This window comes from Monomorium pharaonis, chromosome 1, assembly GCF_013373865.1.
Source record: "Monomorium pharaonis isolate MP-MQ-018 chromosome 1, ASM1337386v2, whole genome shotgun sequence".
NCBI lineage: Eukaryota > Metazoa > Arthropoda > Insecta > Hymenoptera > Formicidae > Monomorium > Monomorium pharaonis.
In genome coordinates, this window is record NC_050467.1 from 32,220,925 (window position 1) to 32,236,348 (window position 15,424).

General features: G+C 38.2%; 2 protein-coding genes across 2 annotated transcripts; one reads left to right on the forward strand and one right to left on the reverse strand.

Moving 5' to 3' along the window:
• The first annotated feature begins 434 nt into the window (after positions 1 to 434).
• On the forward strand, positions 435 to 1,045 carry LOC118647376. The gene is made up of 2 exons (XM_036292183.1): positions 435 to 583; positions 716 to 1,045. The coding sequence occupies exons 1-2, from the start codon at positions 464 to 466 to the stop codon at positions 1,019 to 1,021; spliced, it is 426 nt and encodes a 141-aa protein (XP_036148076.1). The 5' UTR covers positions 435 to 463; the 3' UTR covers positions 1,022 to 1,045.
• Positions 1,046 to 9,622: 8,577 nt separating this feature from the next.
• Positions 9,623 to 10,680, reverse strand: LOC118647802 (histone acetyltransferase KAT2A-like). The gene is made up of 2 exons (XM_036293346.1): positions 10,012 to 10,680; positions 9,623 to 9,900 (listed from the first exon to the last, which is right to left on the reverse strand). Exons 1-2 carry the CDS (start codon positions 10,358 to 10,360, stop codon positions 9,773 to 9,775), a joined length of 477 nt encoding a protein of 158 aa, XP_036149239.1. The 5' UTR covers positions 10,361 to 10,680; the 3' UTR covers positions 9,623 to 9,772.
• Positions 10,681 to 15,424: the final 4,744 nt, after the last annotated feature.

The following is a 15,424-nucleotide window of genomic DNA, read 5'->3' on the forward strand; positions in this document are numbered from 1 at the left end:
CATGTTTGCTACTGAGAGATGTGCGATTTTGCATGCATATAAATAGTTTGGCGAGGTTTTTGTTGCCTAGTAATTTTTTATTACTTGCTCTAAAAAACAGTGCGAGTACTATTATGAAAAATAGTTTTCAAGCCACGAGTGAATCGTCAAAGGGCGATAGTTTACTCGAGCATCGACGATAGGCTCAAGTGGCATCTCCACAGCGTGGGGATAAGTACCAAAATCATAAATAATGCCTTTGAAGTCGGACTGCACCATCAGTTTGAGTTTCAACTGTGAAGCATTCACTTGTAGACACTGGTTAGAAAATTAAAAATGTGGTCGTAAAATAAAACTGCACGGATTGTAAGTATTTTTATATCATTTTGATTTTTATATTATATATATAATTTTGTACTAATTTATATTAATATATTTTTTACAGTGTTTATCTAAACCGGAAACAAGGCTAAGGCTGCCCAACATGCCAGCGTTGGGCTTTATTCATATAAGAAGCCGGCAGGCGCTGCGCACAGCGCAGCGCTACCCCGATACATTTCCACGCCTCAACAGAAATGCCTACGTGCCCTTACCAGCGAACATCGTAAGTATCCCTTTTTCTACAAATACATTGTGTTTTTTTTTATAATTGATAATTTTATATTTATACATGCATTTTTCAGTGTTATTATATGTTATTATATATGTAATTTTTTTGAATCATTATTTGTTTCAGTGTTACCGTTGCGGAATCATAACCACACGCACGATCGTCCACGTCCGCGGTTACGTGGACGTGGCATACAATAAATTTAAAATACAAAGCAAGCGAGGCATGAATCAACTTTATAATAATTGGTTATGGCGCGAAAATGGAAAAGATGAGAACGAAGAGGAGGACGATTTGTTCGATCTGTTCGATTTGCGATATCTCTTTGGAGAAGAGAGAGTTGAAGAAATAGAGATGGAATGCGACTGGAAATACGACATGTTCGCGAAAAATTTAGTAAAATGGATTGATATGATTTACGATAGAAATTAAGAATTATATTTTTATAGATTAGCTTCATATTTTATATTTTATATTTTATATTTTATATTTTATATTTAACTACTTCTTTTATTTTGGATATATATCATTGTATAATTTTATTAATATTTTAAAATATATAAAATAGATATATCACATATATTTTTATTTATTCATCCCTCAATCATTTTATTTATCCTGCATGCTATCCTCTTTGGTCTCACTCGCGCGACCGTCGATATATTCCTTTTCTCACTGCATTCACACACACACACACACACACACACTTTCTCTAGCACGCGTCTTCTTTCTCTACACACTGCGTTTACACACACTCGCGCATGCACACACGCACGTACACACACCTTCTCTAGCACGCGATCGTCGATATGCTTTTTTCTCTATACGCTGTGTTCACACATACATGCACATACTCACGCCTTCTCTAGCACTCATACACGTCTAACCGTCTTCTCTATTACGTATACACATGCGCAAGCGCCTTCTCTAGCACGCACGCACAGGGGGCACGCATACGTTTCTTTCTCCGTACGCTGCGTTCCCACATACACACGTCCTTCTCTAGCAAGCGCCTTCTGTAGCATGCACAGGGGGCACGCATACGTTTCTTTCACATGTACAAAGGCGCATTCCCATAGAGCGTACGCTGCACTCACACCTATAAATAGGACGTTCGATTCAGATATATAATCAGATTCAGAAAACATGAGATTCGTGCGACAACCTTTGACGATTTGCGTAACGAATTACGACGATAAATTACAATCGATGGGAGACGGCGGGGTGAGGCGTAAGCATGGTGCGATGCTGCCGAATACTATACGCGCCATTATTTGTGGTCCGTCAAATTGCGGTAAAACCAACGTTCTGATAAATTTGTTGGAATGTCCGCACGGTGTACATTTCGAGAACGTGTACGTGTACTCGAAATCGGTACAACAGCCGAAATATCGGTATCTGGAGAATTTGTTGTCGTCGATGGACGAGATCGGTTACTTTACGTTCTCCAATAACAGTGACGTCATTCCACCGAGCGAGGCGCGTCCAAACTCAATTTTCGTCTTCGATGACGTTGCGTGCAATAAGCAGGACGTCGTGAGAGAATATTTTTCAATGGGTAGACACTCGAACGTCGACTGCTTTTATCTGTGTCAGTCGTACGCGAGAATACCTAAACATCTTATACGCGACAACACCAACCTGCTGATCCTGTTTAAGCAGGACAGTACCAACTTGAAACACGTGTACAACGATCACGTAAACACCGACATGTCGTATGATGATTTTAGTGAATTATGTCGCGATTGTTGGCAGCGTGATTATGGATTTTTGATGATAGACAAGGACAGTGCACTTGCTAACGGACGATACAGAAGAGGATTTAACGAGTTTGCAGTACCGCGGAACGGTTAGTCGATATTGATACCTTGTCGGGGTGAAACGTGCGATCAACACTCTCTGTTAACATGGCTGAAAACAAAGATATGCGTGAGCGTGAGAAAATCGCGAAGGAGATTGAAAAAACGAGCGAATCGATTCGAAAGAAACATCGTGCTCTAAAAACCGGCAGGATCGAAGAGGATATCGCGACTAAGAGACACTTTGAACCGTTGATCGAACCGTTGCAAAAGATTACACAGGCACACACAAAAAAAAGTGGTTGGTTCGGCGGACTAGACTAGTCAATCCTTATGTATTTCGACCCGCTGAATCCGAATCTGAAGTCAGAATTGCAAAGTTAGCTCGCATTTTCTAACCTCAAAAAAAAATTTTTTTTAAATGTTGGTCCGGCGGACCAGACTAGTCTATTCTTATGTATTTCGAACCGCTGAATCCGAATCCAATGTCAGAATTGCAAAGTTAGCTCGCATTTCCTAACCTCAAAAAAAAATTTATTTTTAAATGTTGGTCCGGCGAACCAGACTAGTCTATCCTTATGTATTTTGACCCGCTGAATCCAAATTCAAGGTCAGAATTGCTAAATTAGCTCATTTTTTCCTAACCTCAAAAAAACATCTTATAAAAACAGTTTAGGTCACAAATGTATAATCCGGAGCGTGCAGGCTTGCGTAACCACATTATCCGGGGAAAATTCCATACGTATGACAAGTTTGAGCTTCTGTGAATAAATTGCGTAGAAAATTCACTCCCTTTTTCTATTATATCTAACTCTTTTATTCTGGAAGGTTCTGTGCAATGGCTTTCTCTTACGTTTCTTCCCTTTCACAGAGACATCACGTTTGAGCGTCCAGCAGAAATCAGCCATCATATTCACATCCCATTTGCCTTGATATCGAAACTCCATCTCCTTGATGTCCTGATGAAATCTTTTTCCCTGTTCTTCACTATAATCACCTAGATTTTCTGGGAAGTAGTCGATATGAGAATCTAAGAAATGCAACTTAAGATTCATTAGGCAACCTAGTTTTTTATAGTTCTCCATCATTTCCGCCACCTTTTGTCCGTAATCTTGACTTTTGTGGTTTCCTAAAAAATTTTCTGTGACACCTTTGAAACTCAGCCATGCTGCTCTCTTATCTTCATTCATTTTGGTAACAAAATTGTCGTCTCTCAACATTTTACGTATTTGAGGTCCATCAAAAATTCCTTCTCGCAATTTTGCATCAGAGATGTTGGGAAATTTTTCTTGTAAATACTGGTAGCATTCACCATTTTTATTCAGAGCTTTCACCCATTGTTTCATGAGTCCTAATTTGATATGAAGAGGTGGAAGAAGAACTTTTGAAGGCTCAACTAACGGTTTATTTATGATATTTTTAGACCCAGGTTGCAGAGACGTTCTTGTCGGCCATTCTTTTCTAATGTAATGGTTTGTTCGATCTCTACTATCCCATTCACATAGAAAGCATGGATTTTTTGTGTAACCTGATTGTTGACCCAATAATATGGTGAGAATTTTTAGATCCCCACAAATTTGCCACCTATGTTCTGTATATTTAATTTTTTCAAGAACTGTTTTCAAGTTTGTGTACTCTTCTTTTATCACTACCGAGTGCGCTACAGGAATGGAGGCATATACCTTAGTATTGTGCAGCAACACTGCTTTCAAGCTTCTCTTAGAAGAATCGATAAATAGTCTCCACTCATCAGACTTGTAACATCCAGGTTTCAATTTGTTCATTAATCCGATAACATCGTGACAATAGACTAATGAATGTTCCTCATCTACAAAGAAATATTGCCGATATTCTCTTTCTCTGTCACGATAATAGGAGGTTTTCACATTTTTCGCCTCCTTAACATTGTGTTTCAACCAGGACGCCAAAAACTCTACTCCATCTTTGGGCAAACCCAAATCTCGAACAAGATCGTTCACCTTCTCTTGTGTTATTTTTGCTGGTTTTTTTGATATATTATACGGAACATAGTCATCACCATCAGTTGATTTACTTAAACTTTTAGTAAACAATGGGTGAAAGCTCTGAATAAAAATGGTGAATGCTACCAGTATTTACAAGAAAAACTTCCCAACATCTCTGACGCAAAATTGCGAGAAGGAATTTTTGATCGACCTCAAATACGTAAAATGTTGAGAGACGACAATTTTGTTACCAAAATGAATGAAGATGAGAGAGCAGCATGGCTGAGTTTCAAAGGTGTCACAGAAAATTTTTTAGGAAACCACAAAAGTCAAGATTACGGACAAAAGGTGGCGGAAATGATGGAGAAATATAAAAAACTAGGTTGCCTAATGAATCTTAAGTTGCATTTCTTAGATTCTCATATCGACTACTTCCCAGAAAATCTAGGTGATTATAGAGAAGAACAGGGAGAAAGATTTCATCAGGACATCAAGGAGATGGAGTTTCGATATCAAGGCAAATGGGATGTGAATATGATGGCTGATTTCTGCTGGACGCTCAAACGTGATGTCTCTGTGAAAGGGAAGAAACGTAAGAGAAAGCCATTGCACAGAACCTTCCAGAATAAAAGAGTTAGATATAATAGAAAAAGGGAGTGAATTTTCTACGCTATTTATTCACAGAAGCTCAAACTTGTCATACGTATGGAATTTTCCCCGGATAATGTGGTTACACAAGCCTGCACGCTCCGGATTATACATTTGTGACCTAAACTGCTTTTATAAGATGTTTTTTTGAGGTTAGGAAAAAATGAGCCAATTTAGCAATTCTGACCTTGAATTTGGATTCAGCGGGTCAAAATACATAAGGATAGACTAGTCTGGTTCGCCGGACCAACATTTAAAAATAAATTTTTTTTTGAGGTTAGGAAATGCGAGCTAACTTTGCAATTCTGACATTGGATTCGGATTCAGCGGGTCGAAATACATAAGAATAGACTAGTCTGGTCCGCCGGACCAACATTTAAAAAAAATTTTTTTTTGAGGTTAGAAAATGCGAGCTAACTTTGCAATTCTGACTTCAGATTCGGATTCAGCGGGTCGAAATACATAAGGATTGACTAGTCTAGTCCGCCGGACCAACCACTTTTTTTTTGTGTGCCTGTGTTATTGACAATTCTGGCGTACGCGCGATAAAAGAGGAGCCGATCGATAACGTTTCGTTCACCCGTAAACGTGAGAAGAAAGAGGTGGAAGAATATGCCAGTAAGAGAAAACGGTCGAACGTCTCGTTCGATATCTCTGCGACACCGCAAAAATCTAATCATTTACAAATTTCAAACGACGTACCAATGATAACCTCAACACCGCGTCCCACAACCGTACAACCGATAGAATCGCTTGAGAATGTTTTCGAAACGACGGATGACTCGCTTGCGACGATTGTTCGAAATCAGTTACAGACGTCGCAAGGACGAAAAGCGTTGCAAGCTCAATTTGGTCCACTGGGTCAAAAATATGTCGTGACTGTCCTGAGCGGTAACCGAGAGAGCGATGTAAACATAGACAATATATACGGTGTTCGTCTCGAGACTATTGGAATGATGCTCGGTAATAAACATTTCGATGTGGACAACGAGGATAATATAATTATCGACAATGTACGTTACGCTGGTACACCTGGTCTTTACGAATTGATCTTCAAGAAAATCCCCGCCGATGACATCTACACAGATGATGATTTACAAAAGTACAAAAGCATATTGTTTGCCACAAACGTGCATAGACGCAATTACGCCAAGGACAGTCAACTACGGAGCAACAGAGGATACAAGTACAAACACCTGATCGCACCGTTGATGTCGATCGAATCTACGCCGAAAAAGAAGAAATCTGGAAAGGGATTACCTCATGCTATGACGTTAAATGATAACGCGATCGATTACGTGCACTGGGACAATCCCAATGAACTAGTAGATCGTCTGCGATTACTCGAAGCATCGCGTCGAGCCGGTCACAACGCACACGACAACGAGATTCTGTCCATCATCGAGGAACTTCGCGAAGCGGGTCTTATTATAAATTAACCTGCGTAATCGCGAAACGTGTCAGTCGATTGATTGATGTCACCCATATCGTAGATTAAAAACAATGAGTAATAACGAACGGCGAAAAGACGGTTACGAACGTTTAACGAACAATTTTGATCGGTTCCTGAATCAACAGCGGACGGTTCAGGAACGGTTGTCGGATAGCTATCGAACGGTGCAGGATCGCTATCAAACGACTCGGAACGATTGTCGGACGGTTATCGAACGGTTGTAAATCAAGTCAGGAATAGTTACGAACGATTGTCTGATCGATCGGTACCGGAAGACAAAGAACCACTGCTGAAAGACGATAGAAAGCAGTGATAAAAGATAATTCAAACGTGAAACGAACGCGAAAGAACGGGTACAGAACAGAAACCAATCAGAAAAAAACAGGAAAAGAACAGAAAGAAACAGAAAAAGAACAGAAAGAAACAGAAAAAGAACAGAAAAAAACAGGAATGGAACAGGGAAAGAACAGAAACGAAATAGAGAAAACAGGAACAGAACGGGTACAGAACGGAAACGGAACGGAAAAAAACAGGATTAGAACGGAAAAAGAACAGAAATGGAACAGAATGGAACAGAAAAAAACAAGAACGGAACGGGTACAGAACGGAAACGGAACGGAAAAAAACGGGATTAGAACGGGAAAAGAACAGAAACGGAACAGAACTGAACAGAAGAAAACGGGAACGGCACGGATACAGAACGGAAACGGAACAGAAAAAAACAGGAACGGAACGGGTACGGAACAGAAAAGAACGGGAACAGAACAGGGAAAGAACAGAAACGAAACAGAAAAACCAGCGAAAGAACAGAAATGGAACAGAAACAGAACAGAAAAAAACGGGAACAGAACAGACAAAGAACGGAAACGGAATAAAAAAAACAGGAACGATTGGTATGCGATCCATGAAACCGTTAAAATCCAATATTAGTTCCGAAAAGCGACGGCTCGTCGAGGAACTGCATGCTCCGGTGAGAAGAAATTTTCAACGAAGACACGTCATAGTTCGAGGCTACGACGATCTATGGCAGGCTGATATCGTCGAGATGATTCCGTACTCACGTATTAACAGAGGCTACCACTACATACTCACCGTCATCGATGTGTTGAGCAAACACGCGTGGGCCATTCCGCTCAAGAGCAAGGGTGGAAGCGAGACAGCTGATGCTATCGTCGAGATAATTTGAGAGAGCGCAAGATGTCCGAAAAATTTACAGACTGATAAGGGAAAAGAGATTTACAATGCCGATGTGCAGAAAATATTGAAAAAACATGATATTAATCATTATTCCACGTACTCGGTAATGAAGGCATCGGTCGTCGAACGGTTTAACCGTACGCTGAAAAACGACATGTGGAAGAAGTTTACACTCAACGGCAATTACAAGTGGATTGACCTGTTACCGGATCTCGTGTCAAATTACAACTCTCGGAAACACCGAACTATCGGTATGCGACCCGTCGACGTAACCCCTGCTGTGGCTGAAAGACTCTTGAATACGGTGTACAGCTCGATAAAGATTGCTGGTCGAACGAAATTTAAAGTCGGTGACTCTGTACGCGTGAGCAAATTTAAGACAGTCTTTGAAAAGGGTTACACACCGAATTGGACAACCGAGGTGTTTAAAATTATTAAAGTACAGCATACCAATCCCGTAACTTATTTACTAGAGGATTATCGCGGAACATCTCTATTTTTAATTCTTCAATTTATTCAAACCTGCAATGCCATCAAATAAATATAAACATACGTAATTAATCAAACGTTAGTGAAAATAATATTAATTATTATATTATATTAAGACATCTTACAACAAATACTGCGTTCAGCAAAGAAGTGCTCAAAGTGCTCTCTTAATGATATAAGAAGATTGTCTCCTGTATCTGGTGTTAGTGTAACATCCAATATGAAATTTTGTCTGTAAATATGTATCATGCAATATTTATTTAATTTTTTTACAATATCAAATCGTTTCTAAATGGACATATTTCTTAGAATATTATTCTAAAAAAATGTTATAAAGATCTTATTTCTGTACCTTTACTTGACGTTAAAATATTGGTCTGATCTGCAAATGACTTGTGGTTCCTTAACTTCGACTCGTCGATAAGTAGTATTCACAAAATTCTTGCCTACTATATATTTATGTAAACTTGTGTGAAACTGAAGTGCGTAGCATCCTGGAAAGACATATCCATACTCGAGCTCAATCTTATCCTAGAATATAAATAATTAAAAAAGGGAAGCATTACTTACATAAAGAAAAAGAGAGAAAGAAAAAGAGATAACTTACGCATACACATTCATATATATGTATATACATAATATATTATACATAATATATGTATATACGTGTATAGATACTACCATGCCTCTTGATTACTTATTAGTATACACATATTATAAATTATTATACAATGTTATTAGAAAAGAGAGACTTTCTTACTTTTGATTATTCTGCGATTTTTCAGTATATACATATAATAATAATAAATTATTACACAATTGTTCCAAGACGAAGCAATGTGCAATAATTTCTTGTAGCTCATTGCGAGAACTTACTGTCACGATAAAGCATTATCAATCAATCTTTCATGGTTCACTTATTACTTTTTCTGTGTCTTCCCTTCTTTTCTTTGACTCTCTCACTCTGTCTCTCTTCCTTCTTCGTCTCACTCTTTCTCTCTCTCTCTCTCTCTTTGTCTCTTTCACTCTCTTTCTCACACTTTCATTCATAAATACGTAGCGTACGACACGCACACATACACTTTCTCTCTTTCCCTCTCTTTGAAAAAAATGTTTAATATCCTTCCCTCTCTGTTTCTTTCACTCTTTCTGTGTCTTAGCCCTTCTCCCTCCGTTTTCTGTCTCCTACTCTCTCTATCCCTTTTACCCTGTTGTCTGTTTGTCTCTCTCTTTCCTTCCTTCACTCTCTTTCTTTTACACATTCTCTTTTTTCTCGTCTCTCTCTCTCTCTCTCTCTCTCTCGTCTCTCTCTCTCTCTCTCTTTCTCTCATTCTGTCTTTTTCACTCTCTTTTTCTCACTTTCACAAATGCACATGCACACACACATGCATTCTCTCTCTCAAAGAATATCATTTTTCATATGAATTTTATTTTATATTTTATTTTCTTTTTACATTTATTAAGTTTTTTTTACAATATATTAAGTTTTTATTTATTTTCCGACGGAGTTGGGGTTGGTGCCGGAGCTGGAGGCGGCGGTTGAATCCTCTGTAAACAAATATACAACTTAATGTTAAATATTTTTAAATATTTCATTGTTTAATTTTTGTTTATTTAATATTTTACTTACTTCTTATGAACAGGTAAAGTAAAAAACATTTCTTAGATCGCGCCCACCGCCTCCACGGCCTCCACGGCCTCCACGGCCTTTTTGTCCTCCGCGGCCTTTGCGATTTCGACCTCCTCGTTGCCACCGACGAGCTGTAATAAAAAATACAATATATTTTATTAATATACTATACTAGGTTAGGGTTAGAGGTTAATAAGTATTATTAATCATGTGAAAGAAAATTATATTTCTGTTGTACTTACGTTTTTCGTTTTTCTCGTCTTTTAATGGCGGTAGGGCCGGGTCCGGGTTCGGGGGCGGGACCGGTTCCGGTGTTGGAATTGGGGTCGAAGACGAGGCCGGAGCCGGGACCGTAGTCGGGGCCGAAGCCGGGGCCGTAGTCGGAGCCGGGGCCGTAGTCGGAGCCGGGGCCGTAGTCATAGCCGGGGTCGTAGTCGGAGCCGGAGCTGGAGGCGGGTGTTGAATTGTTCCTGATGTTTTCGGCACCGCCATCGCCGGTTGAACTTTTTTGGTTTTTTTTTGTACATGTAGCTGATCGAAACGATCAGCTGCATGTGCTAAAATCTGGTCGTCTTGTTCATCGATTTCCATATTTATTCTGTAACATAAATTTTATTATTTATTTATTCTATATATTTTATATTTTAATATTGTGTTTCATTAATACTTACGTTTTATCTTTCCTTGTAGCCATTTTGTTGATAACTGTTTATTTCTTTAGCAACCAAGTGTCTTTACGGAAGACCAGCCTCAATTGTTTATTAAATTCATTTTTATGAATAGATACATGGGGACACTTCATTGATATGTTTGCTGACCCTGCTCAAAAAATCCGATAGAATCAGATAAGAAAAAGTTCTGTCTAATTGAATCGTGTTTTTGGTTCGTAAATATTAGATCGGTTATCTGAAATATACGATAGGCTTTCTATATTTCTGTATCGTATTTTTCATATAGTTACCTATCGTTTTTAATCAATTTCTATCGTCATTTTTTATATAAATTAATCGTGTTCTATCGTGTTTTTGGTTCGTAAATATTAGATGGGTTATCTGAAATATACGATAGGCTTTCTATATTTCTGTATCGTATTTTTCATATAGTTACCTATCGGTTTTAATCAATTTCTATCATCATGTTTTATATAAATTAATCGTATTCTATCGTGTTTTTGGTTCGCAAATATTAGATTGCTTATCTGAAACTTATGATAGACTTTTTATCTTTCTGTATCATATTTTTCGTATAGATTACCTTTCGTAAATCTAGTTCAAAAAATGTAAACGTTTTACTTTTCTTGTACAGAATCGTTTACTCAATTAAAATGAGTAAATTATAAAAGTAATGTGGCAGTCGTCTTCCACATCGTCCTCTCGTAACGAAAGAAACTGATTATTGCTTGTCTTAATCGTGTTGCGGGTGGTCTTTATATAGCGGGTCGGCTGCATTTGACTCACGAGAGAGTAATCGTCTACCAGCCTATCGGCGGCGCCGCGTACTAACTAAAAAGTTGGATAGAAAATGATAGAAACATATAGAAATTTGGTAGAAAATTTATAAAATTCTATCGTTCTTTATCGTATCTCAATTAAACGATTAAAACTTTATCTGAATATGGATACTTTCCTATATGATCTTACCTAATTATCTTACTGAATAGAAAAATTACGATTTAAAGTCTATACAAATTAATCTGAAATTGTCCCTATATGTTTCTATCAAATATATGTTATGGAACAATAATCGTTTTCTATCGTTGTCTTTATAATAGTAGATATTTCAAGGAGGAACAATTATCACAGGCACACAAAAAAAGTGATTCGGCGGACCAGACTAGTCAATCCTTATGTATTTTGACTCACTGAATCCGAATTCAAGGTCAGAATTGTAAAGTTAGCATTTTCTAACCTCAAAAAAATTTTTTTTTAAATGTTGGTCTGGCGGACCAGACTATATCAGTCAATCCTTATGTATTTTGACCCGCTGAATCCAAATCCAAGATCAGAATTACTAAATTTGCTCATTTTTTCTAACCTCAAAAAAACTTTTTTTTAATGTTGGTCCGGCGGACCAAAGTAGTCTTTTCTTATGTATTTTGACCCGCTGAATCCAAATCCAAGGTTAGAATTATTAAATTTGCTCATTTTTTCTAACCTCAAAAAAACACCATGTAAAAGCAGCTTGGATCTTAAATGTATAATTCGGAGAGTGCAAGCTTGCGTAAGCACATTATCCGGGGAAAATTCAATACTTATAACAAGTCTGAGCTTCTGTGAATGAATAGCGTAGAAAATTTACTCCCTTTTCCTATTATATTTAACTCTTTCATTCTGGACCTTGGATTTGGATTCAGCGGGTGAATATACATAAGGATTGACTGATTATATAGTCTGGTCCGCCAGACCAACAAATTTTATATTCAGAACGATAAGTAGATAGGATTATATATAAAAGTAGTCGTATTCAGATAAAGTTTTAATCGTTTATTTCAGATACGATAAGAAAAGATAGAACTTTATGTCCGCCGAAATTGGAATACATCTGATAGAAACGTATAGGAACAATTTCAGATTAATTCATATAGAGTCTTATAGACCTTGAATCGTAAATTTCATATTCAGAACGATAAGTAGATAGGATCATATATAAAAGTAGTCGTATTCAGATAAAGTTTTAATCGTTTATTTCAGATACGATAAGAAACGATAGTACTTTATGTCTGCCGAAATTGGAATACATCTGATAGAAACGTATAGGAACAATTTCAGATTAATTCATATAGAGTCTTATAGACCTTGAATCGTAAATTTCATATTCAGAACGATAAGTAGATAGGATCATATATAAAAGTAGTCGTATTCAGATAAAGTTTTAATCGTTTATTTCAGATACGATAAGAAACGATAGAACTTTATGTCCGCCGAAATTGAAATACATTTGATAGAAACGTATAGGAACAATTTTAGATTAATTCATATAGAGTCTTGTAGACCTTGAATCGTAAATTTTATATTCAGAACGATAAGTAGATAGGATCATATATAAAAGTAGTCGTATTCAGATAAAGTTTTAATCGTTTATTTCAGATACGATAAGAAACGATAGAATTTTATAACTTTTCTATCTGGCTGGAAATCTAGTGTCCGATAGAAACGATAGATTCAGATAAAATTATATTAAATTTCTATCGAATTTCTATATGTTTCTATCAGTTTCTATCGTACTTTTTGAACAGGGAATGCATCTTTATAAAGTTTATGGCCGTTCAAATGGTGATTAGTGGTGATTATTCTTCGAATTTGGTTATTAAAGTGAGAGGAGGATATTCAAAATTGTATTTTTGTAAGTTTAAAGAATGTCTCATTTTTATTTTTTTATGTACCCTCATGCACGCTGGTATTATAAGAGAAAGATGCAAGATTTAAGTATTCATCCCAATCATTTTTATTTACAAATTGTTTTAGGTACTCCCATAATACATGATGAGATCTTTCGACCGATCCGTTCGATTGTGGTCGATAAGCGGTAGTTTTACATTGCTTAATTCGGAATTTCTTAGCAACGTTTCTCATTAGTGAGCTAACAAAATTTGTGCCTTGATCCGTAAGGATTACCTTGGGGGCACCGAATGTACATATAAAGTTATTTATGAATGCATCTGCGATATGCACGGCTGTTGTTTGTTTTAACGGAATAGCAAGGGAGTATTTGGTCAAGAGGTCTTGAATGGTCAGGATGTGCGTGTGTAAGTTTTTTGTCGTGGGGAGGGGTCCCATTACATCCATCGAGACCTTTTCGAAAGCTGACCCCGGCGTGTCAGTTAAAACCATCGGCTGACGCGTTTTCAGGCGCACTAATTTCTTCAATTGACATTCCCGGCATTCCCGTATATATGCTAGTACATCTTCCTTCATTCGGGGCCACTGATACTTGTACCGTATTCGATGTAAGGTTTTAGTGACTCCCTTATGACCTCCTATTGCTGTAGCATGGTTCTCTTCTATAATTTTAATTCGATCTTGTGTCGGGGGTGTGATTATTTCGTTAGAGCAAATAATGAGTCGCGTAGGAGAGTCGCTGAATCCACGAATAAGAAATCCGCGCACCATTCTCCACGGTACGTCGCCCACGCAACTACTTGACAAGGATACCGATCTTAGCCCGAGTTTGCGTGTGACATCATAGAGGGAAGCTATTGTTTCCTTTAACGTATTAACTTGCGTGAGTGTGGAAATTCGATCCTGCACAACGAGTGCTATTATATATTTTCCTTTTCTTTTAACGACTTTAGCGCGTCCCACGACACCGTCAGCAAGGGTCGGCAATTTATCATGCTGTTGTAGTAAACGCGATCCTGCGTCGCAGGGTTCCCCTCGTTCGTTTATGAAAACGACAATATTATCGTTTCGGGATAATATGTTATGACGTGTTTCACTGACTCTGGCGCGTCTGACTGGGTCCTCGTCGTCTGTCATGCCAGAAGAGGGTTCGTCCGTTTCATCCGTTTCATCTGTTTCAGTCGTAAAGTCGTTATTGTGGTCGTAAAGAATAGGATCGTTTATCGGTTCAGGCATGTGGTCAGGGTTTACGGGCACTTGAGTGGTTTCCTTCGGAAAAGAAACGGGAGATTTTGTGAGTTCTGGAAAATCTCTTGACGCCTCAGGCATGGGAACAGCTTGAATTTCTGTCCCTGATGGCGAGCGGAAAATTAACACACTTGGTTTTTTAGAAGTAAGAGGATATATTTTTTAATAATTTTATAAGAGGGTGGATTCCGTGACAGCGCGTCTGCATTAGCATTTATCTTTCCGGCTTTATATATGACTTCGTAGTCATATTCCGCTAGTTTTAACCGCCATCGAACGAGACGTGATGTCGGATCTTTAACAGAATGAAGCCATACAAGAGGCTTATGGTCAGTGACAAGGAGAAATCGGTGTCCATATAAATAAGGACGAAAATAGTTCACGCAATGCACGATCGCCAAGAGTTCTCTTTCTATCGTCGAGTAGTTTTGCTCCGCGGAATTTAACAATCTAGATGTATACGCGATCGGTAAATCCTTCCCAATTTCTCCTTGGCTTAGTATACAGCCTATGGCGACATCTGACGCGTCTGTAGTAACCACGAATGGTTTCGTGAAGTCGGGATATTGAAGCAGCGGTCGGTTACAGAGCGCGTCTCTTAATTGAATAAAAGCGCATTCTTGATTATTAGTCCACGTAAATGCGATTTCCTTTTTTAGAAGATTTGTTAGAGGCTTAGCTATCTTCGAAAAGTTTGGAATAAACCGACGATAATATCCAGCCAGACCGAGGAATTGTTTTACATTTTTGGCGTTGGCCGGCCGAGGGAAGTTGTTTACGGCCTCTATTTTATGAGGATCGGGTTTCACACCGTCCTCCCCGATAACATGTCCTAAATAATTTACTTCTTTTCGAAGGAACTCGCATTTATCGGGCTGGAGACGGAGATTTGCTTGTCGAAGCCGCGCGGCAAGTTTTTCGAATTTGATCTCGTGTTCGCGCAAGGAACTGGCATATATGACTATGTCGTCTAGATACACAAATAATTCGGTCCCTTGGAGACCTACGAGGACAAGATCCATCAACCTCTGGAATGTCGCCGGTGCGTTCTTTAGACCGAAGGGCATGC

What these genes read in the sequence shown, in the direction of transcription:
- LOC118647376 (XM_036292183.1), top strand. Translation starts at nt 464, where the DNA reads ATGCCAGCGTTGGGCTTTATTCATATAAGAAGCCGGCAGGCGCTGCGC. An exon ending in TGCCCTTACCAGCGAACATC is followed by an intron (nt 584 to 715) that starts GTAAGTATCCCT and finishes TATTTGTTTCAG; the next exon opens with TGTTACCGTTGCGGAATCAT.
- LOC118647802 (XM_036293346.1), bottom strand. Translation starts at nt 10,360, where the DNA reads ATGGAAATCGATGAACAAGACGACCAGATTTTAGCACATGCAGCTGAT. An exon ending in AGACGAGAAAAACGAAAAAC is followed by an intron (nt 9,901 to 10,011) that starts GTAAGTACAACA and finishes TTTTTATTACAG; the next exon opens with CTCGTCGGTGGCAACGAGGA.